The following is a 25,173-nucleotide window of genomic DNA, read 5'->3' as shown; positions in this document are numbered from 1 at the left end:
ACTGAATTGTATCTCTTAATTTAGTTTTTCCCAATCGTTTCTTCCTTGACCAGCGTAATTTAAAATTCATACACTGACCTCCTAACAGAGATTTAATAATTAAACACCACAGTTAATTTTCATATTGCAAACCAGCCCTTTGGGAGCTGTGATAAGTTGCCTCAGCAGTGGGGAAAATGAGTTTAGCTTATGTGTTAAACAGGGGAGGAGGTGCCTATCCCATCCATATTTCTCTCAGCTCACAGTCTCAGATGGCAGAAGTGCAGTCAACTGCTGAACTGCTGATTTATTTTTGCTGAGACTCTCGCTCCTTTTTGTTTAATAAAAACTCTTTCTCTTTTTAGTTCTGATTATTCAAAATATTTTACTTGTGTATTTGTAATAATCTATTTATATAATAGGCAGGATTCTCTGATAAGATCTTTGTTCAGTCATGCATTAATATAGATTATCCCTTTGTTTTTGAAATATGAGAGAAGGGAGGTGACCAATTTACCTCCTCTATACCTTTGATTATATACTGTAAATCATCTTAGTCCTCTCTGTGGTTATACCATAGAGTTGAAGAGGAAAAAATGACATCTTAGTAATACAGGGCAATAAAGTAATTAAAATAGTAAACATCATCCTTGGAGAAAATCTGTATATTTCAACAGTGTGCACTTAAATTACATCAGGATTAAACCTATTGTTTCATCCTTAAATTGAGTTTGTGCTTAAAAAATGGAACATTCAGCCAAAAAATAATTTCCTACTGTCAAAATTTAAATTTGCACAGTAATTCTGCACATGGGTATGTTGCAGGAGAGGCTCCAGCTTACTGCCTGCCCAAGTCAGCCACTCTTATTCACCCTTGTACAAATGAAAAGAAACAAAGTAAATACACTAGATTATTTACTCAGTGTGAGTTTTGATTTATTGGCAGGTTGGTTACCAAAATATGTGAGGGTTCTGGCCTACGAAATTATCCATGCAATTATTTTCTCATTAAGAGAGAAATGAAAGCTGATCAGAGGTTGATTTAGAGCTGACCTAGGAAAGCTTTGGGCTTGCGTAGATAACAGAGTAAGTTCATTCTACTGCATCCAACAGGTTCACAATACAAACATTTCACTTGGTGTTTAAAACAAAAACTGCAAGAATACTATTTAAACAGGTGTTATATCAACAGCCTAAACAAAGGGGACTATTTTTTTTTTTAATCTGTGGTTTAAATATTGCTAACAATAAAGGTCATAAGCTACTTACTGTTGCCATTTCTTCCACGTTCGGAGATGAGCTAGCAGAACTGTCATATCTGTAGGCAGAAGCATTTAAATGTTGGTTTTGAAAAGAAACGTGATGTAATTATACCACGTAAATATCCAGCAGTTTAACAACTATGGAGAAGCATCTGAAACAAAGACTGTACTATAAAAAAATCCATCCTTCCTCCCCGAAACATCCTGCTAACACAAAACCACTGGGGAAATGTACCACCATTTGGTTTGGGCTTGTCAGCTGGCAAATCTTGTAGCTGCACAGCCAAGAATGAACTCAGCCTACTGATATCGCAATGTCTGCAACAGCCATGAAGTAATTCTTTCAATCTAGCCTTACGATAAGATGGTATTACTTCCTTTTCCAAACAACAATAATTTGGTAGGTGCTACAAATGGCTAGTAGTTAACTACTTGTAAATCTGTAAGTAGTTTGCATCTGCAATTCTATTAGTTTTTCTCTTCCATTTCCCCCTGCTCAGACTCGCAGAGCTCTGCTCTGCCCCTGCGAAGGAGGACAGACAGACAGCAGATTGTGTTCAGTGTGAACTTTGGAACTTGCTGCTACTCACACAAAACAGACTTTATTTACCAATTTTTAACATACAGTAGAAGGCTCATCTGCTTTCTCAAGCTAAACAAGACTGCAAGGGCTTGGCGGAGAACTGGCTGGAGCATATGTGAGTAATGCAGTGGTTAGAACAAGCTGAGAAGCCCTGAACATAAAAGGTATTCTGTTCTACAGGGTGACTTGCAGACATACAAATACAAAATGAACTAAAGAAACAAGAACAGGACCTGACTTCACTGAGTGTATTCAAGTCTGCAGATCCTTATTTTACAACTAAGCAAACCCAGGTCCTTCAAAAGCCCTGAAGGAAATGTTGCTCAGCTTGTGCTTATTGCCAGTTCTCCCTCGTCTCAGAAACCGTATTTTTTCCCAGGAAGTTAATTCTTGAGAGAAAGTGAAGCAGGGGAAGACAGTTCTGCTCAGTCCTGTTTGTCTCAAAGTCTTTTTGAATGACCTTGTTCTTAGGCTGTTAAAACCTTCTTGTGCTCAGAACACTTCATTGTGCTTCAACAGCAAGTATAAACCGGCTTGTTGGCAGGTTCTTTGTGGCCCAGCCTTTCCTCCTGAAGTGCTTTGTCATTTGTTTGCAATGTGCTTGCAGGCAGGGAAGAACAGCTGAAAGGTGCAATTTGTTTTTGCTTCTGTAATTGTGAACTGTAAAACCAGGATTCCTCTCTGACATGGGGTCCAACTGAAACCAAAGGAAACAAGCCTGTTGACCTCAGTGGGCTTTGGATCCGGCCAGACAATCGGAATCCGAAATTCCTAATCTTTCCTTGTAGCACTCAGTGTGAACAGTCATCAATTTAGTGGGTTACCGCTCCCTCTGAATCAAGTTTACAGAACCAGGACTCCAAGATGTAAGTAGCTCTTCCTTTAAACTAAAACAATATTGAATATGTTTTAGTGCTTCTACAACAAATTAAGAATGGACCTTATGTTTCAGAATTTTTACAACGATTTCCTGCAAACCACATTCAATGAATTCCTGTGGCTTAGCAATTTTATTTAATTAGGTGCATAACAAAAATGTAAAAGCTCTGTTAGAAGCTCTCTTCTTCAGCTTTATTTACTGTGCAAAGCTGCTCTACAGTTCTTCCCACTTGGTGCTGTGCTTGATGTTGCCTCAATTGCTCCTTGCAATGAAGCCACATGAAGTAGACATGTTTGTTACAAATGTCTTCTGATAGTCTAGGCAAAAATTAAATTTTCATTTGCACCTCTGGCATTATTCTAAATTCCTCCATATCTCTGTTGTCACTGTTATTTCAGAAATAACTGGTCATTGCATCCTGCTTTCTTTTCCTCCCTGGCAACCCACACAGACAAGGTTATTTTGATCTTTTCCCTATGCCAAACCCTCTATTCTCAAACTGCCTCATTATTTTTTCTGAGCTCTTTTAAGCTTTTCAGCATTTCAAAATTGGAGTTTTGCTTACTGCCAGAGAAATATTGCTTAGTTTTGGGAAAAAGTAATTTTCTTTTTTGGTTAAGGATATTGAGCAATGTTTACATTATTTCGCACATGCAGATACACACATACTTGGAAACATTATCTGTTATTCATAAGCAGAAAAGAAGCTAAATTACTGCTTAAGTTCAGAAATATTTGTCATGAGATAAATACTACTCACTATGGAAAACAAGTTATATTTTATACTTTTTCACTCATATATCTATGTATCTTTTTTATGGCAACCGAATATCAGATTAAAAGATGACTCTACTTACTACTGTCACTACTGGTAACAATATAAATCCATGCATTAAAATCTGCTGTGAATTAGTATTTTCACTGAAGCACCTGTTGAATTTTCTGACTTGTCCAATATTAGAAGTGTAATCTGTTTTCTTCTATACTATTCTTATCAACACTACATAAGAAGCCAGCTAAGAAACAACCACACAACTCAAATATGCTGAAAACACAACAAAACAGCATTTCTTTTCCAGTATGAAACACACATATTAGAAAAGAATAAAGGTGAATTCAAGAACACTGAACACGCTTGAACCAAAAAGTCATCAAACATTTCACTGCCTTCAGACTACAGTTACAAACCTTTTATCAGCATCTTCTGTATCTCCACACAAGCACACTCTTCTCTGCAGCATCCATAATTTATTCTCACACAAAACACCACCGCAGCTGATGAAACTGTCTCTCCAGTACAGAAAGGACCCTCTAAACAGCCATTAATATTTAGCTATTTAAAAGCTTCTGCCAGTTAGGCTTACTTATAGGATTTACAGTGCTGCCTCCTATTGTACTTCACTAGCTCTCCAAAATAACTCTGCCTGGTGAGAGGCAGATTATTTCAGTGCTATGTCTATGCATAAAACAAACCACATGCCACGGCAACACCTAGAAGAGGGTGGGGGAAGTTTTCGACAGAGAGGCGTGACTAGAAAATGTAGCAATCAGTTCAGTTACACGTCAGGATTGACTTGTTTATTTTTCAAGCCGAGCTCGGTAAGAAATCAAAGGCATCTGAGCCACAATAGATTTTCTGTGGAAAAGCCAGATAAACACATATTAGAAAAGCTGATGCAATGAGTAGGCTCAGTTTATTATTTTTTTCCTTCCTAAATTAAGAAATAATGTCAATGCTTAGTTTCTAGAGCAAAGCCTAGACCTTCACTTGTACATTAGTTTCCTTGCTGCACACAGGTTAAAGAGCCCTTGAAATCCAATTCTCAGCCACACGAGTCCCCTTTACTGCACAGTGTTGGTGTGTCTAGTGTAAAAGGCATTACCGGCTCACAGGAGAGAGGAGGGACCAGATGACAGGTACTGAGCAGTGTTAAAACTTGGCTTTCTTTTCCTTTTTTTTTTCAGTGCTGTGTTGCTATGTAGGAGAATTGTTACCAGTAAATATCCACAAAGCTAACCTCCCCACCTCTATTCAAACCTCTCCTTAAATCTCTCTGCTTTGATACAAACACTACACAATGGCAAGCTGCTGTGCTACAAAACCTACATATCAGACTAATAATCATTTCTTTAAATCGTTGTTTATTACAGCTGTTCCTTGTCTTCAGTCATTCCACCCAGGAGACCCAGGCACGGACTAGAACACCAGCCTGAGACTCACAGAGTGAAAATCAGCTCTTTGTGCCAAAGATCTCGCAGCTTCATGCTTAGATTTCACAGTCCCAAGCATTACCCTAAGATGCACAGAAAAACAATCATATTTCACTCAGGTGTTGCCAACATACAGGACCACACAGGGCAAAAGTTAGGGGAGAACCAGCCTAACTAGCCCGAGCATAGCCCCCCTGTTGCCTCTGAACAGCAGAGGCGGCACAGGAGAAGGAAGCTCTTCAAACAGCAGCTCCAGCACGTGAGACCATCTTTGGTTCAGATCCAGTAGCAACCCAAGCCGTAAGGAAGCGCCCTAACAAAAGCTCTGGAGAGCCGCCCTGTTTGCCCAGCCAGAGCTGAAGCTGCAGCTTTGCCTCTGGGCTGCCTCTGGGCTAGAAATGGTGGGAACCAAAGCAGCCTGTGGCCCACATGCTCTGCCCTGGCCTGGGAAAGCTTTGCTTTCTTCCTGTGCCATCGGGCACCAGAGCCCCATGCGCTTGACACCTTGGCTTCTTGAGAGGGAATTAAATAGGATGCAACAGGTGCTACGTCCAGCGGCTTTAGTGCACTTAAAGCTTTCATGCAAAACCTGTGCAAAATAGATTTAGCCAAGAGACTTTACCTATTACTTGCCACTTAGTCCTCATTCTTCTGATATAGAACAGACAATCTCTCATTACATGACCAAGTAAAATGTCAGTTTTCCTGGTGAGGCGAAAGGCATGAGACTGGAAAATTAATTTTAACAAAGGTTTCTAAGCAAAAATGGAACAATTCATAGACTTTTTAAAGCTGGAAATAATGTATGTTCTGATTAGAGCTCACCGTGGTTGCTTCTGAGTCTGGTTTTTCCTTAATTTTCTAAAGGAGAAAAGCCAAGCAAAAGGTGATCTGAACCCCAGAAACGATGCTGAAGTGTTCTTTTGTGCTTGAGGATTTGTGCGGGATGACATTTTAAATTCTGTTTGATCTAAAAACATTAGAAAAAAAATCTGTTTTATTTCAAGTTCTTATTAAACACAGTATTAAAATACATATTAAAATGTTATGTCTTCATGAACAATTTTCTTTTGCTTACCTTTTATGCCAGGAAAATCCAGCTTTATCGACATTTTTGGACAGACTATGTGACATGCTGGTTTATAATGACTAACTGGAAGACTAAGAGAAACACAAACAAGTCTAGAGTTTCAAAAAGTACTACTGGGTTTGTGTGATGCATGTGAGATAAATGAGGCTGATTTTCAGAAAGTAATCAGCACTCAACCATTTGAAAACCAGAATCACTTTAAAATATAGGCAAATTAGACATTTGAAAATTGAGGCACCCACAATTATTAGTCACTTTATTTTCAACTTTGTAAGAAATATAAAGATAACAGCCCTAAATATACAATGGTTTAATAGATTGTAATGTAACTACTTAACAGGAATTCAGACTGAAGTGTCTTCTGTATCATACAGTTCTTTATGATGAGACTCCCGTGGCCATGGGAATACATTTTTCTGCTACAAACTGCATATCAGAACTGGTTTTTTAAAATGCAAAATAACAGGAATGACTTATTTGGAAAGGTTATGATTTGACTGCTTCAAACAGAACATAAACCCACTCTGCCTGTAAAAGCACCTGGCAATCTATGTGAAGGAGAAAAGGAGTATTGCTTGTAGATTCAGGAAAGAAACTGCTTGGTTTGCTATTAAAACATGCCAAAGGAAACAAGAGGACACAAGGAAACAAGACTTCACTCAGGTATAAGGCACTGTATCTTTTTCTTCCCGCACCCCGCATTACATGCATGAAACAATATCAGAGCCTGAAAATGGCTTATCCAATGACTGTGGGAGAAAGCAAATCCAGAAATGGGAGAAAAATGTCACCAATAACAACAGCAAGGGGCAGTATTTTGGACCTAGTTCAAAATTAAGTGAATAATTCTTGTCATGTGATTTAAATCCTGTGTATAATACATGGTTTTCAGTTCAGTGACAATCACTGTGTATTACAAAATGCTGCATTGTTTACCCCTTTGAAAGCCTAACCTCCTGATGGCATTGTTTGACTTGACAATGAAGGTGACATCGGGAGAATCCTAACACCACTCTGCCATAGCCAGGTTGGTCTAGGACATGGACAGAGCAAGGCTTGCAGGTACAAGCAGTACCTTTTATTAAACCAACCTATACAGCTGGAAATAACAGACAAACCTCTGAGGTACACAATCCCTTCTTCAGATCTGAAACACAAACAGCAGCTTTCGAAGTTAAATACCACAGAACAATTGCACAGAGTTTAGTTAGCTAATGCATCAATCAGACCACTTCTGAATGAGAATAATAGTATAGAGCTGTGGCCTAAAGAGGATGTTGGGGAAAAATGGGCAGGAAAGACAGAAATCTGTCTGTAGTTTTAGGAAAATTTGTAGGGTTTCACTTTTCTTTTGAAATACATGACTCTGCTTCTAGTTGCTATGAAGCACAAATAGGAAGAGCTCAATGAAAAACATGCAGAAATGTGAATGGAATAAAAGCATATATTATGCAAGAAAACTATCTGGATGTAAGGTGAAAAAGATGGTACAGAATGCCGTGTTTGGTATAGAGACAACGTGTTTCTTGTGCATGTTCATTTCGGATGGTGAACAGAACCTGTGGAATTAAATCTCCAGAAGCTGCTTCCTGCTCAGCCCAACTTTCCCAGCTTGGCCACCCGCCCTGATAATCAGCACTGGTGTGCCTTTAGCCCAGTGTTACCAGTATAATTTTTCCACTGGTACAGTCAAACCTCTCTCACCCAAACCCAGATTTCTGTCTTATTCCAAATGTCATTTAGGTGCTTCTAGTTTCTTTAAGACAACTAGGTAAAATGGAAACATTTTTTGTACAAAATAAACATTACTGCTTTGATTAGGAAACCACCACTGTATTTACTATAGGTACAGCAACTTCGTCTTGATTAAGAAAGAAGTTTTTTACAGTGAGGACAATAAATCACTGGAACAACCTCCCCAGGGATGTGGTGGAGTCTCCATCACTGGAGGTTTACAAGATGTGAATGGACAGGGTGCTGGATTAAATTACCCAAGCTCCCTTTCCCACTAAAGGTTGGACATAGAATCATAGAATAGTTCGGGTTGGAAAGGACCTTCAAAGCTCATCCAGTCCAACCTCCTGCAATGAGCAGGGACATCTTCAACTAGATCAGGTTGCTCAGAGCCCCGTCCAGCCCGGCCTTGAATGTCTCGAGAGATGGGGCATCTACCACCTCTCTGGACAACCTGGGCCAGTGTTTCACCACCATCATTGTGAAAAAATTCTTCCTCATGTCTAGTTTGAATCATAATCATTTTGAAAATATATCTTTGGTAAAACTTTGACCTGAGAAGAAACTCAATGCAATTTCAGAAACTTCTTTGCCATTACACTCTGAAATGCTCCAAGACATTGGTTCTGTGACCAAGATAAGGAAATGGAAAAATGCAACTCACTGGTGCTTTTGCTCTTCTTTAGCTGATGCTCTAATGGTGGTTTTAGCATTCTATTGACATCACTGTAATTCTGAAATTTTTTTCTTTGTATTTCTTCAAACCATTCTCCAGTCACTCCCTGAAGCCCTGTTTCAGACTTCTTTCTCTTCAGAAGTTTGCTAGAAAGGAAAAAAAAAAATGCAAAATTTATTTTTAAGCCATTTTAGAAACTGTAGGCACATAATTAGAAACCCTCCCTGTTGTTCATTTAGGTATTGACGATGTATTTCTACACATAATGACTTTTTAAAAGATACAGTGGGACATGATACATTCACAGCAAACACGTAAAAATGAGACGAGGTTAAGTGGACAACTCATGTACTTGCATTATTCTGTCTTTTTCCTTGCCAAAATCATTCATAAGCATTATAAAGCTAATATAAAGTAAGATTAAGTTCAGCCAATAATCAACTTAGAATAAATAATACTCTAACAAAACAGTTCTTGAAGTATTTATTCACTCATTTAAGCAGAAGCAATAGGATTATTCTGATTTTCAAGAGGAAGCTCACTGAGGCCCTCACAGTGAGGTACCCACCACACATTTTCTATGTAAATGAGAATAACAAGTTGTGAATTCAGCTAATATATATTAATGCAACATGTTCAACGCGTTCATCACATTTTCCTCTTTCCTTGCTGCATAGTGATTCTGCCTGTGTTTATTATGTATGGAAGCAACTGAAAACGAATATGAATGTTCTACCATGCAGAGGGGAAGGCTCAACGAGCTACACACATGTGTCTGCAACTAAAAAACCTGTTTAGTAGCAAGTTCAGGTTTCAGATCAAGAGGTCACAGGAGTGAATTGTTTATCTGGGCATAAAAGACAAAGGTGCAGTCTCAAAGGAGTCAGAATAGTGCAATGGACATACAAAGTTACTTGTTTTCAAATGACATTACACAAGTGCCTAAAGCACAGATGCAAATGCAGCAAATCCACACCCCGACTGATTCTGATGGCAACAGAACAAGAATTTGTGCACAGCCTGGAGATGTTACACCAGTGTTTTAGCAAGGCTTTCATGTAAATCTTCCACCTTAATCACTGGTAAAACTCATGTCTAGCAATACAGATGCTCTTGGAGAACATAAATTATTTCAGTTATCAATTTAAATAAACCTTAATATTCTCTGGGACAACATTACTTCAAAAACCAAACTTAAAATGAAATATCTAGTCTGGAAATATATGTGTTTCCATCTGGATTTGATACAGGGTATGTTGTCCACACAAGCACCTACTGTTCACCTGGTGACATCTGAAGGACAGGAGGGCAGGAGAAAGACATTTTTGGTAAATGAGTATTTCCCTTGAAGGAGATTACCGAGATACATGCACAAGTACCAACCATCTGAAATAAACTTATTACAAAAGCAGAAATGTTACTCATCACAGATACAACCGCAGCACGGGAGTGTCTGAGCTCCGCGAACGCCGCACGGAGACCAGCCCGCCAGGGACGGGGCAGCAGGAGCCGCGAACCAAGTGCTCTCAGGCGCCACCCCATGACCTCACTCTGCGGCCCCAGCGAAGGGCCCGGGCTGCCCGGGGGCGCGGCAGCGGACCCAGCATGGGGTGTGCGCGGAGCGGCTGCCCCGATAACAAGCCCCGGCAGCTCTGCTGAGGGCCCGAAGCGCAGAGCGGCTCTTAAACCCACCCCTGCGGCCTTTGAACACCCGAGTGGGCGGCGGGGCCCGGGCGCCACCTGGCGGCGGCGGCCGCCCCCCAGCAGCGGCGGCCGTGTCCGCGCTGGCGGGTCCCGGGAACCGGCACCGCTCACCCTTAAACATCGGCTCGCTTCACGTTTAGCGTTCCAGAGAGAAGGAAAAATACGAAAAACTACACTTGCCCTAACATCGACCACATAGGGCAGCGCATGAACATGCCTCTCACTGAAAAATGTGTTAAAAATCTTGCACAGACATTGACACGAACATTTAAACACTGTGAAGTCTTTACTGCAACGTGTTTGGCATTATCTGTGATCATTATCTGTGAATGTGCTGCTTTTGAATTATGCTGTCATTCCCAACTCATGAAATAAACCCTTTAAATTGCTTGTGGATATTTGTATTTATACACACATACAGGCCCATATATTAAACCCTATATAGTTATGTGAGTACCGAATAATATTAACATGATACATAATATGCAATTGCAATATCGCATGACTATTAAACATTTCTCATTTGCCATGACTCCCAGCCAATCCACATCATTTCCCTATATACCTGCTCTGCCAAGTCTACCTGCCCCCTCGTGATAATAATGAACGACAGTTGTAAACTAGAAGGAAAGCCCATCTCAAGAAACAATTACAGTAGAAGATGGTATCTGCAGTCAGTATTGCAATGAACTTGCCTTTGAGGCAGCGCTATTGTTGCTTGGATTGCAAATGATATATTGAGACATTGCTCCGTAGGAGTGTCGAAACACCTAGTGCCCTCTAAACCAGACACACTAATCCTGTTCCCTTGTCTGTTCCATCCATCCTTGCTCCTTGTTTCTCCACAGCCACTCTGGAAACTCGGAGCCACTTCCTTTTGAGAGGAGACAACACCACTGTCACTGGGAATAGTACCCATAAGCTGTTGCAGGATTAAAGGCAACTCCACTCCCAGGATAACTTGCAGGAGACGGCTCCACAAGCCGGAGCAGGCAGCAATCCAAAATGACCTCACAGGCTCCACCTTGTTAACTTTTCCCATCCATTTTGCCACACAGCATCTAAACTAATGAATCACCCAGGAGCAATTTCTTTGCACTGTTCTTAAAAACATTTCTTCCTTATTGGCACAAGGATGTCCCAGTATTTCTTGTACAGACATCTCCGGGGAAAAGTTAAACTAATGTTTGGGAGTACTAGACTTTCATGTGGGTTGTCATAAATATTGTGAAAAGAGCAGCAGCCTCCCCTGCCACTTCCTGTTAGGATAATAAGGAGCTTTAATTGCTACTGTAAGAGGAAAGGTATTTTCTCTATCATCTTCATCCTGAATACAAAGCAGAAGACAGATGTGTAAGGCAGTAGAAACTGGGTTGCCAAATAGGACGTTTGGGGACATCTCTGCTGTTTGCAAAGGAAAGAGGACTCAATCCCACTTCTGTCAAAGCAGAAATTATGATTCGTATTGACTTCAGCAGAAGCAGGATTTGGCCGTGACAGGCTCTTACCACACACCTCACAGAGAACAGACACGCAGCAACCACCAAGCCCGAGGAATTGCACTGGATGGAGGATAAACAGATCAGTATTTGCTTGTTGCATCAAAGCTCTCACTGTCTGAGAAGATAAGGCTGAAAGTATTCCAGATAAAAAGTGCCAAAAATTAGATAAAACCTACAGCAGGACAGATAACTTGAAAAAAATAATTACATAAAACAACCTTATGTCTTTACTCTGTTTATATTCCTTAACTTGTCATTGAGAAAAGGCTAGAGACATTAAAAATAGTGCCTGATGAGCCAGTTCTTTCCTCGTTTTTTTGCTTCAACTTATCACCTTCCCATGGCTTTATACATTATACTGTACTGGTGAACTGTGCAACTCTATCATTTCTATGCCCAGTTAATTTTCTAAAAAACTCTGGTCAGAGCCACAGGTAGCTCTAAAACACATATGCAAGAATATTTTCTTACTTACAGTTGCTTTAAATTTTATAAAAATTATTTAAAGACATACATTCGAGTTGTCATTTTATTAAGAAAAGGAGGGGGACGGAATGAAATATTTCTGACACCATCAAAGACTATCACAGCCAAAGTAATTTAAAAAAAATATTATCTGCTCTTTCATATAAACACATAATAGCAATAACAACATTCTGGTTTCCAAGGTACCAGAAAAGCTCCTGTTAATCCTACCAGGAAGAAAAGTAACGCTATGCAGAGCCAAGATACTCTTTCCTAACATGTCAGACACACAATAGCTCTGTTTTCTAAGGCAGTCTTTATTCTAAGTAGCTGGTATATTTTTACTCACATTAAAGCAACCTTTTGTTTGTTTTTCTTTCTTGCTGTTTTCTGTTTGGCTAATGTCAATAAACCAAGTCAGCTTCATTATTACATGTAAAACATTATGCAGAAGTAGGTGAATCAGAGAGGAAAACCAACTTCCATGTTTTGGTTGCACACACTACGAGACAGTGTAAAAAGACCTAACTGAAAATGCACTTAATTTTTTCTTTGGCTTTTGTATTTATAAAATTAAGCATTTCTGCAGTAAGCCTCTGAAAAATCAAGACTTTCTCTATTTTGATGAAGAAAATGTTGTTTTGGCAATAATGCTTGAATCTAACCTGCTAGGTTGTTGCTAATCAACCACTCAGATTTCATTTTCTCTTTCCCCCAAATACTAGTTTTCCAGCCAAGTGTTCATCCTTTTCATTATTACTACTGCTGCTCTCATTTTTGTTATTATGTACTGATTTTTATAATGCCTATTAACCCACTAAGTTGCCTTCAGAAGACTTATTTGTCTGAGTATGTGAGCAATAAAACTAAAGATGTGTATGGGCAAAGAGGATATGTGTCACAACAAGGAAAACCAGAGTGTTTTGGCTCAGTGTTTCTTCCTGACCATGACCTAAATACCAATAAATGTAACGGAAGGACTTTCACTGTCCTGAACAGGTGTCAGGTCAGGCTGCTGGAAAGTCACCTAGTGGTGCCACCCCTGGCTGTGTAACTGGAAGTGCCAAGAAAAGTTCACCTGAAGGATGGGAAACACTTCACAGGCTGAACCGTATGGGACAGTTTTCAATCTTTCTTTGACAGGCACATCAACTTGCCAGCTCACAATTATCCCTAAATATTCAGATTCTAGAAATCTGCAAAAGAAGGAGATGGAAGCGGGGAGAAAGTGAAAAGGCAATTAATCCTCCCAAGTTTTTCATCCCAAACTGTACATTTAATAGGCAGAAGTACTTTAAACACAAATATAGGACTTTCTGCACATGATTTTGATACCCACCCTGTAGTACCCTTTCAAGCAGCAAGTGGGGCTGCTTAAGCAGACAGCTGCAAACAGTAAATGTCATTTTGTCCCCATAACACTTTTCTCATAGTAGACATCAGATTCATGCATTAAGTCCTGTCATGTGTATCAGGGACACAGACAGGGAATATGTGAATTAAAGGCAGAACATCTTTTCTGTCCTTGCTGAAGTTCCACCCTGTCTGCTTGGGGAAAATCCTTCCATTTCCACCTCTCTTCTTTCTAATTAAAAAGTAGAAAAAAACCCACAAAATCTGACACTATTACACTACTTCTATTCAGCAGATTTATTATTTTAAATTAAAGCTGATCACCTGCTTTGAGATAGCCTAATACAGTGGCAATGTGTACATTCATTACACACAATCCACAGAGACAGCAAGACTACCAGGTTACAGGAAACATTCTTGTTTGACTCCCACTGTGCGCTGAAAACTACTTTCCACTCTATAACTCACAATGTCTTCTATAATTTTTTAACTTAAGCACCTTCTGTACAGTGGCTAAAAATTACCTCTATTATTTCTCAAAGCATTAACTTCTCATATTAAACTATATGAAATTAATATATCGCAGATGACTTACTCTAGCTGCTGTTTTCCTTCATCAAGTCCAACACTGCATTTATCCTTGAAGCTTTTGCCTGTTCCCCTGGGCAAGGGCACAGACTTATACTTTTCCTTTGAAACAGAAAAGTGGGAAATGTTGGAAGGGCAAGGACGGGGTTCATTCTCATGCTGGCCACATAACTCCTCCCTGCTCTGGCAGCTCAGGAATCAGAAGTTGTCAGTTAAAGCTCAGAAATCAGGAGCTCAATGACTGTCTCCATAAAGTTAAGTTTTTAAAGCACAGAGCATTGAAAACTGAAATTAAGGGAGCTGAGGGTGATCAATCAGCCATCTCAAGCTGTAGCAATGCCTCAAAACATTACTTTTAACATGAAACTATTTCTTTAGCAGCTACCCTGGGTTTACAGTGAAAACTCAATTTCAACCCTGCTGGAACAAATAGAAAAGGCTATAAGTATATACATTTTAATTGATTTTATACATACTTAGAATATGAAAGCTTTTAGTCCTTTGGGAAGCTGGTCAAATACCACTAGTAATTTCACAACTCTCTAGTTCGGGCTGATTTTCTGTCGTTTCCTGTACAGTGAGTGTGAAAACAGGAGAAAGCTCCACTCTGAGAATGTCCTACAGATTATTGACAGTCTCTCTGTACGGACTGTGAATGACAGGTCAAAACAAAGGGTGTTACTTTATTGTGCTGTCAGTACTCACAAGCCACCTACCAATATTATATGGTAATAACAAAACAAACCCATGATGCAATGGAAAGGAAAGCTACCTATCATTTTTAAAATGTGTCACATAGCTTCTAAATGTATTAATTAATATCTCTAATGAGATTACATCATTAATAGGAATTCTCATTAGCATTAATAGATGCTGACAGGAGCAGCAGATATAATTCTCCATGCAAATATTCTGATTTGTTTGCAGGGATAGATGTAGTCTCAATCCAAACCCACCACATGACAGGAGTAAGTTTTGGGCTGCTGAATTTCTGTTCCAGAAAAGCCTTACACGGAAATATAGATGTATACTGTGTGTGCCACATGATGGGCTGGAAGGCTGGGAATCAGGTCTTCCTAGGTCTCCCGGTACACCTGAAGCTAATGATTAACAGTAGACATATTTACTCTTCTAGGGTAGAGCTGGTAGTTGATTGTAAGACCTTTTATAAATATTGATAGCATGCAAGAGACAGCCATCTATGCAAGTAATTTATAGTTCAGCCATATATTATGAATTTAACTGCTTTACAAAGACATACAAACCAGATGCTACTCCTCATGTTATTGTATGACTTTCTTTATGCAAAAGCTTTTCTCAGTAACAATATAAGGGGAAAACCAAGTAAATAGACACAGGTCAGGTGAGAACTCTGAATGAGGGGAATTGGTTTCAAATGTAGACCAAGGTCACATCTCTGCAAGCAGGTTTGTGTATGACAGCCCATGGGTCTGGACAGAGCTCTGAAACTGAGAAGCTCCAAACGGGCTTAGACATTTGTATACGTTTTTCATCTGGAAATACAATGCTTCTATACATGTATATATAGCATATACAGATCTTTTGCTGTAGCAGCTTAGAATCTCATAATTTATCACAACTATTCCACCAGAAATAGAAATATTACAGTATAATAACAGTTCTAACTATAAAAACAGACTGCAGAGCCCCCCAGCCACACTGCTACAGCTTTGCTGGACTGCAGCTCCCTGCACGCAGGCCCCAATAACTAGAAATTAAAAGATACAGCAAGCAGAAGTATTGCAGTTCCTTGACTATTCCAAACACAAATGAAACTGTGTACAACTTATATGCAATAAAGTGCAAATAGATTGCACTTTTCATTACTTACTCTTAGCTTTTGTTTTATGGTTTTGATGTGTTTAGTCACAGATAGCATGGTTCCAGTACATATATCTATATGTTTTTGAGACAAGACTGAAAAAAAGAATATAGTTTCTGGTAGTCTAAAATGCGGGCATTTAAATAGAGCTTGTTACATCTGGCAGTGTTAACATAATGATCTAGCTACAAAGAAGGATTAGAAATACACTCCAAGTGAACACTTAGATGTGCAAATCCTCTGGAAAACTTCCCAATTTTTCCCTACTTTCTTTAATGGACCTCTCACATGAAGTCTGTAGGTTGTGAAACTCTTCAGAGTGTCAACTCCAGGGAATTAAGTAATTTTCAATTTAAAACAAGTACAGGAAAGGCCAAACTGAGGTCAGGCCTTAGTCTGTGTTAAAATTATGGAACACAGAAGAAAATGGGGTCTCTGTCCCCAAAGCTAAAAACTCTTTGGGTCAAACTCCACTTGATTTCAACACTAGATTCAGAGAGCAAAAAGCATTTAAAGGATGATTAAATCCAGTATACATAAGCCACTCACAAAAACTAAATTTTAAAGACAAAAAGGAGAAGGATACATGCAACATTTTTCAAATGGTGTCATACAGAATCTGACACAAACCAAAGAATGTCAGCTGAAGTCTTTGACATACAGCCCAACAACCTTTGCTCTCAGCCATTAGCCACGTCACTCCAAGAGCTACGTCTACAGGAGGTGCAAGTGCTGCATGTCAGATGGACCCAAGAATCTGAAGTACCTCAGGGACCAAACACAGCAAAACTGCAGCACCTTGGGCTTCACCAAGGAAAGCATATGCTGCAGCCTTTGATGGGATTTCAATACACACATAACCCCACACACCACTGGAGCACAACTGTATCAATACCATGGGAGATACCAGACCCTCTGAACAGGAATCTGACAAGTTCCCATGTAAGACTTTTTTGATTTCCTGGTATAACCAATTTAATATTTCTGAAATATGTGCAAGGACTTGAAGGTGTTGGGACACAGACAGTGTGTAGAAGATGTCAGCACCTAGAAACATTTCTGGGGTGCTTCCAAGTGTGCTCAATGCAGACTGATATCCATTCCTCTCCTTACAGCAATAACGGGCAGTGTGTGTTACACTTCACTGGTGTTACCTCCCAGGGGCCCTGAAAATCTACTGCACGTGACACAGTCATTACAAACAACTATTAATAGACATATATGGAGGTGTATGTATTAAGGACGTATAGATGAGGTTCTTAGGGACATGGTTTAGAGATGGACTTGGCAATGCTAGGTTAATGGTTGGACTAAATGATCTTAAAGGTCTTTTCCAACCAAAACTATTCTATATAGGAGAGCTGAGCTGAAGTGAGAATGACCATACTTTGCTGATGTTTTCAGCATTTCAGACAGCTCTCTTCTCCATGCACCTCCATGGCTCTTTTCTTACTTAGTATAGGAAGCTGTCTTCTTCCACCTGATAGCTATTTCCCATTCCTACTAATGTCAATTATTAACTTCTGCACTTGAATTGTAGAGGAGACAGATGGTGTTGAGAACATAGAGACATTACTACTGGAAAGGTTAGGCTTGTGAAGTGCAGAGACTTCCTACAAGGTTCACAAGTTCTTAACTGGGTCAGAACTCTACAGAAAAGGTAACAAAATTGGACTATTCTGTATTAGCTATTCCACAATAACTGCCCATATTGACTGTCTCCTCAGTAGTTAATGCTAGCTTGTACTGCTGTACCTGACCTATTTATTCTTGATGCCTGGTCAATTTCTCCATATAGGCCAAGCCCAAATAATTATACTTTTGCCATTAAGCCTAGACTTAGAAAATGTCTACCCATGGGCTTTACAGTAAGCCTTGGCTTAAATCTCACCAGCTTCAAAAAGTATCTTCTTTTTGACAGCCTTAATGACATCAGAAAATGGGCTAGATAATAATAACAATAAATAACCATTAATATTATGTAGCCCCAGCTACAGCCCCTCACATGTCCCAGCTGTGCCTGTGCACTGTCAGTGATGCACTGATCTGGGCCTTGACACCCCCGACTAACATCCCAACCTGGCCTCAGCCCGGCCACACCACCACTGGCCTGCTCAGCCAGCACAGGGCCATGGCTGACAATGGTCAATGTCACCAGGCCTGAGCCTGACATGACTTCATGGTTTGACCTTGGCCCTGCATCATCTCCACAGGCCTGCCCTATGAGGCCTGGCCCTGCCAGCCCTGTGGGAAGCCCCTGTGACCCTAATAATGTGAAGAAAGAAGAGATACATTCAGTGGACTGCCAGACAGGCTCTTCCAAACATAATACACTTCAAAAGGTGCTTCTGAGTCTCCTTCTGCCCCCTCACATACTGTAGAAAACACCCTGATCTCAAACACAAAGAAGTGCAGAGCTTTAGAGGACTGACCTTTCATTAACACTGAAATTAGTTTATTATGAAAAGACAAGATCAAAGAGCTGGCAGCAATGCTGGTCCAGACTCTGCTCTGTAGACTAAAACTGGAGTTACACCAGACTTCAGTTTAATTAGCCCAGATACACAGGGATAAAACTGAAACAAAAAATGGCACAGCAAGCTGCGCCCACCTGCCCCAGCAGTCACCGCCTGGTCTTCCTCAGTTCACGTGAAGCCCCAGTCCTTGACTTCAGGTCCCATCACAAGATAGAATTATTAAAAAACAGTGATGAGGGAAAAACTTGATATGCAACTTAACTGATTGCCTTTGGTTTACAGTACACCCACTTGAACAAGGGGAGTCCCAAAGTGGGATTATTTATGACAGTAATCGTTTATCAAACCTAGTAAAGATTTTTAAATCACAGTCTTCCCTGCCATTTTTGCTTCTATTTACACTTCTTTAGCATATTAGTGCTTCAGGGCTTCAAGGACCTGTTTTCATAAGTGTTTACAAACCACTAAACACCCTGGTGGCATGGTATCCGTAGTAAATAATAATAGTATCTCCTCCACAAACAAGACACTATAGAGCACCTGTGTCCTGAAACATCCCGGGTGGAGTATCTCTTATGAAAGAATTTCTTTATTAATGCTTTGTTCAAAGAGGGAGCTCCACTGAACAACAATATACCCAAGTGGTGCTGTCCTGGTATCCTGCTCTCCTCACCCATGCAGCTTATGGGTATTTTGGAGTTGATCCTAAAAATTATTTGTAATTACAAGGAGATGTGTCCCTGATCTAGATCTCTAATACCCAATAAGTTATTCTTAGTCTCCAAGAGGCTGCGAGAGGGTCAACAGGACTAGTTCTGCAAATATGACAAAATAAAGGCTGCAATGTCAGACCCCTCAAATGGTAAGCAAGATAAAATGAAGCACCAAGAGGGCACTGAGTATGGCTGCACCTCTGCAACAAATGCCTTCCAAGGTCACAAGTATGGGAAAAGGCAAAAGAATACATTCCCTATGCAGCATTTTATTCCCACCTTGTATTGTCATACCTGTGAGAGCAAATGTCAGTCCAGAGAATACAGTAAGGAGTTACTTGCAACAAATGATGAACTCAGGAAATGATTGGCCAGAAGGCAGTAAGAACAATTGTGTTCCTGTAACAAATAACTACGTCCAAATGATGTGTTGTAGAGACTATTTAGAACAAAGTAAGGAAGGGGTTCATCTTTCCCACAAGAATCATATGTTGTTAATGGGTCACCAAGAGAGGAGCAGTGAGTGGTGCTGACTGTAGCTCCCAATTAATTTATTTTGCTTTCCGTCTTTACATTTGAGGACAAATTAAAACAAACTTCTGCTTTGCTGTCATCTATTCCCATTGTCATAGATCTGTAAGAATAAATCTACTAAATAAAAAGCAAAAGCATAAACCAACCTGGAAATAAACAAAAGAAATTAAAGCAAAGGGAATGAGTGCTCTTTTCTCCCAAAAGCTCAATTTCCCTTTCCTCTTTTTTTTTTCCCCCAGTTCCTATTCATAAACAGTGGCTAATGCCCAAGATATGTTCTTGAGCTAGTAATCTTTTTTTTTCCATTCTTCCTATTGAAAAAAGAAAAAAATCCTTACACAATACAGGCATAGTTACTTCTCGAAACATGATCTAGCAGGTAAACTGCTATTCAGGGAGCTAGGTTCAGTGGCTTAGTCTCTCAGTTTTCAGTGTCTCATTTGAAGGTGAAGATAACAGTATTTCCCTTTTTCTCAAGGAATTAATAAACTAAAATGGCACAAGGCTATTATATGTAGTCATAATAGGGGCATTATATAAAGAAAATCAATCTCCCAAATAAAATTTAATAATTAAAGAATTCAGAGCTGTTCTGTGTTGTCATATGCAGGGACAGGAGTTGGACTTGATGATCCTTGTGGGTCCCTTCCAACTCAGGACATTCTATGAGAACATTCAATGAAATTCACCCATAGCTCTTCTGCATCATCTTCCAGCTGTTCATTTTCAGACAACCTGTGAAGGTACCAGCTCCCTCTCCCCATGCCACAGCCCCCTACCTGCTGCCTCTTTTGAGTAGCTGGCTCCATGTCTCCGAGCTCCTGTTGTCTCTGCTGCTTTCTCTGGTCCCTGGTGCTGTTTCAGAGGTGGAAGTGCATCTCTGCACCCCGTGCTCGGCCACTCTGAGGCATCAGAGCCCCAAAGCTGACTGGAAAGAGACCTACTTGGGCGCTGTGTCTCTTCACTCTCTGCAAAGGGAGGAGCTGCCTCGGAGCTAAAAGGCAGCAGCTCCTCCTCTGTATCCCACAGCTTCTTGCCCTATTGCTGCCGAGCCTTCCTACAGGGACAGCCCATCCCTCTGCAACCTGCCAGGCTCTGCAGTGCTGTCCTGAGGAGACTGGAAGAGGCCAGCCTCCCTTGTCACCCTGCCCATCAGCTTCTTGGAAAAAGGACAGAAAAGAGAAGCACCTACAGGTTTGTTAAGCCTTTGGGACCTGGGGCTCTGCATGCAAATATCAGCTGCCAATTCTTTTTTAATTTCTGTCCCCAGCAGCTGCAGAACAACACCTGAGAAAATGAGTTGGGTGTACCCTGAAGCCTTGAAACCAGAAGTCAAATAACACCTAGAATGTTTTTATGTCATGATTTCCTGGCCTATTTCATTATGTATGGAAAGCTGACCTGTGGTGTTAATACTTGTGCCTACAGCAAGCATTCACTGTGTCCTTATGGAAACTGAATTGTTAAGGAGCCATCCTAACATGATAGTGTCCTCTGATGATGCTGGATTCCTCCCTGTCTTCTCCTGGGAATCTAACTGTGATTGAAATATCTGGGAGAAGGAACCCTCTTCCACAAGCATCTTCAAAATCATCAGTTTCATCCAGGCTTACTAAAATAGCATTTTGTAACTAAGTTGGACTTCTGTCTTAACATTGCAATTATTATTACGGAACAATGCATGTATATTGACATACAGAGCCTATATTCCATTTTTTCTCCCATGCTAACACTTATAATAAATGAGTTTTTTTCCAAGTTGGTATTATGAATGAGATTGGATTTGATGAACAACAAATAATACTGAAGCTGAGTGTTACCCAAGTCCAAAACTGATGAGCATTTTTTTCTTTTAAATTATTAAATGTGTGGCTACTAAGTTTCTAAATTCTTTTCAGTGCATATGGCAATGAACAGTCACATGAGTTATACCAAAGCTGACTGTTGTTGCTTCTGTGAAAACGTTTCATGGGAGAGAAGAGCCAGGTGTGGTTGGTTTGCTGTTGCCAGCCCAAGGTACTGCTCAGCGGAGCCACGAGAGGGCACCGGAAAGGAGAAAAGAGGCAAAACATGCGGTCCTGGGAACCAGCAGCCCAGGGCACATCAGGAGCTCGGCTCCCTGTCAGTAACTAGAACAAATGAAGGTCCAACAGGTCACACAGTTCATGCCTGCATAAAAGGAAAAGCAAAACTTAAGAGGTCTTCCCAGCCAGGCTCAGAGGGCTGAAAGCCTGCCAAGGGAGCAGAGAAGGCTGCTGGTACCCAGAGGATGTGCTGGGGCAGCAGGGGGAACAGGCAGGGGCAGCAGAAAGTGGGGCCCTTGGCTGCACAACTGTGTACAGCTGTCCACAAAGGTCACACGATCCCACTCCGCACAAAGGCTATGGAGAGAAAGGGAGGTGGAGGGGGGGCTGTATAAAGCAATTAGCCTTTCCCCAAAGATGTGTTTAATTTCACAGAAGTGTGGGCTGTCTGGGTGAAGAGAGACCCAGTGGTTCCAGTGTAGTTAAGCAGTAAGAAAAGAAAAAATAAAAAACATTCGTCTGAAGACATCACAGTTACTTAGCTGAGCTCAATGCATTTGAGGAGATATTGGTCAGTATTTCATGCTGCACTGCAACACATTCGTGTTCATGTGAAAATCAGCTCCTCTGAACCATGATTGTAGTTTGTTGGACAAGGTAAATCATGCAGGATGACAGGATTCATCTTTTGATCTTATTTCTGATTTTGTCTTTCAAAATTAACTGATGTTAACATTTGCTTATGTGACAAATGCAGCCTGTAAAAAGAGAGAAGCTCATTCCTGCTTTTTTGATTCCAGAGTTGTATCTGGGAATGGATTTCCATTTTTCATTAATCCTTTAAGAGATTTGCAGACAGGTATATGCTCGGTTGTATGACACCAAACAGCACACACAAGATGAGTGAACCTGACTTGTGGTCTGCCAGCAAACATTCCGTTCTGTCAATCCAGTCTGGGTTAATCCCTACAGGGACATGTGATATTGTAAATAAAGAGGGTCACTGAACAAACTTCACCAATGAGCCCACTTATTATTTACATGTTCCCTGGCCCTGACCAGCTCAAACTAGCTCTTTCCAAAACTGTGATCAAGAGCAGTTCAGGGGACAACCCACTTCAGTGACTTCATACAAAAAAGCAGTATTGATGAAACTGCACTTCTATTTCACAGCACCTCCTATATATTTCATTTGCTTGATGGCATAAATCAAATAGCTTCAAAATCACACTTTGAAAACATTCCAGGAGTGGGCTGCCACAGTGCTCAGGCTTTATTTTAAAACTTTTGAACTGAAAAAAATGTGTAGGAAGTTAATTATCCAAATAATTGTAATAAGAATGACAAAGAGCCAAGGGGGCAGGCATATGGGACCAAAAGGAACAAATGCAATTTTGTTTAGAGCCTCTGAAGCTCACTGTGGTCATATAGAAACTGCAGGATTTAGCCCTCCAGGGCGATCACTGTTATTACTTAGATTATAACAGCACAGGGCAACACCACACAGACTGAACCCGTCTGGTCCCGATGGGAGTCCCCTGGCTTGAAGAGTTTACAGCCTAAATAAGACCAGGTAGACAAGTGGAGTGAGAAAGTACTTTTATTAGGCCCAAGAGAGATTAAGAAAGTTGCCCAAGGACACGTACAAAGCCTTTGACAGATCCAGGAGTTCAACCTAGATTTGAATATGGTGCCCTGAATCATAAATCTTCTAGATTTAAAGTAGACTTAGTAAAGCATCACCAGAAACATCTTATACTATATCCATTTTGACAGCTTTTGCAAAAAGAGAGACCATTTTCTCTTGACAAGGTTCTAGGTACACAGACGGAGAAACAAATAGAAATTTGGGGGCAGGTGAAAGCCTTGAGTTCAAGAGCAGGTTATTTTTTCCCAAGCCTCTCTGCAGCATTGGAAGCCTCACTGCATTTGCTCCACTTTCAAAGCCTTATCTAGAATTTTAAACTTACAACTATTCAGCCACATCATTCTCCATATCCAGCAAAACATTAATCCCTTTTTCCTTTTTTTGGGGGTCATAATAGGACACATGGAACAGAAATTAATCAAAGAAAGGTAATACCAAAAGAAAGAAAATGCCAAACTTAACTCAGGCTGTGTTCATATGCTACAGAAAATGAAGACATTTTGCTGGATGCAAGTCAGTGTTGACACATAATGTTTAACCATGCCCATCATAAAATCCACTTGACTGAAATAAAAATACAGAGTACAAAAATCCACTTGACAGAAATGTTACTCATTAACATTCCTTCTAAATCTTACATGAAAGCATTACTTGTGAAAAGTAATGTGCCTACTTGAGAATCTGAGAGGACACTGCCTTCCACTTGCAAACTGCCCACGAGGTACCTCAAGTCTCATCTGGAGGAAGAAACTATAACCTTTAATGAGAAATGGCTCATTTTCCAGCATATTTTTAATTATTTCCTTGACTTTCGTTTTCACTAGCAACACAAATAGCTTTAGTGATTGCACACTGGGTACAGAGGAGCCAGAAAGTAGTTCGAGGCTGTTCTATTTCTTCACACAGCTCATACAGATGTTTGACTGGCGTACCTGAATGCGGAGGGAATTCATTTAAGCCACTTGAAAGGGTCTTCTGAACAACGTTTCAGTCTGGTGAGTGCCTGGCTTGGTTTCCAAAAGCTGCCAGGATCGGCTCCGGGATCAGCCCGGGAGCCGATGAGCCGCCGCGTTTCCCTGCAAGGTCCCGTACAACCTCCGCGCCACCGCTGCCTCCCCGGGTACCAGTGTTCAGCCTACAGCTCCTGCCAGCGACCCACTGACAGCCACAAGTGGCCTCCTCCACCTCCTCCTCCTCGGGGAAGGAGAGGAGCCACGGGGAGCAGCAGCCGTGACTCAGAACCGTCTGTGTCACAACACGCGTTTCCCAAACATTTCGATGCTGCAGATGCCCGGGTCGGGCGGCCCCGCAGCAGCCGGCGCTGGCCAGAGGCTCTCACTCTCTCCCGGTGCTCCGGCGGGACCAAAGGCCCCGCGCAGGCAGCCCGGCCCGCACAGCCCCGCCGCCCGCTCGCCTCGGCGGGGCGAAGCAGCCGCGGACTCCGCCGCCCCCGCGCCGCCCGCTCCCCGCAGCAAGCCCCGCTGCCCGGCTCCGCGCCTCACACCCCGCGCGGGCGCGGCGGGCAGCGACGGCATGTTAAAGCCGGTACCTGACTCTGTCCTTCTCTGCCTGCCGGAGCTCCGAGTCTCTCTGCAGCACCCGAAAAATCGCCCTGGCTTCCTCCTCGTTTAAAAAACTGAGATCTGGCCCCTGAGGCGCTGCGGTCATGGCTTTCTTATTTTCGGGGGAGCGGGCGGATGCGGGCGGGCAACGCTGACCCCCTCGGAGCCTGGGGCGACACCAGCATGGCCGAGCCCCGGGAGGAGCCGCGCACGCCGGCACCCGCGGGACGCGCTTCCCTCTGGACGGCGGGAGCCGGAGCCGCGGCCGCCCGGTACCGCACCGTCCCGCCGCGCGTTGGGCAACACCCTCCGGAGCGAGCGCGGCCCGGCGGGGCGGGCGGGGAC

The 25,173-nt window shown here is 41.5% G+C and overlaps 1 protein-coding gene across 1 annotated transcript in view; it reads right to left on the bottom strand.

The window, feature by feature from the left end:
• Nucleotides 1-24,934, bottom strand: part of EXPH5 (exophilin 5) — a gene marked incomplete at both ends in the record, with an annotated part of 31,416 nt that extends 6,482 nt beyond the window's left edge. The window contains 5 exons of the mRNA XM_080363921.1: nt 1,249-1,297; nt 5,741-5,885; nt 5,994-6,068; nt 8,404-8,561; nt 24,816-24,934. Of these exons, the coding sequence (XP_080220047.1) occupies nt 1,249-1,297; nt 5,741-5,885; nt 5,994-6,068; nt 8,404-8,561; nt 24,816-24,934 (546 nt within the window). The remainder of the gene's footprint in view (nt 1-1,248; nt 1,298-5,740; nt 5,886-5,993; nt 6,069-8,403; nt 8,562-24,815) is intronic.
• Nucleotides 24,935-25,173: the final 239 nt, after the last annotated feature.

Source organism: Nesoenas mayeri, assembly GCF_963082525.1.
Source record: "Nesoenas mayeri genome assembly, chromosome: 1".
NCBI classification, from domain to species: Eukaryota; Metazoa; Chordata; class Aves; order Columbiformes; family Columbidae; genus Nesoenas; species Nesoenas mayeri.
Note: the sequence above shows the minus strand (reverse complement) of the source record. Positions and strands in the feature narration are given on the sequence as shown.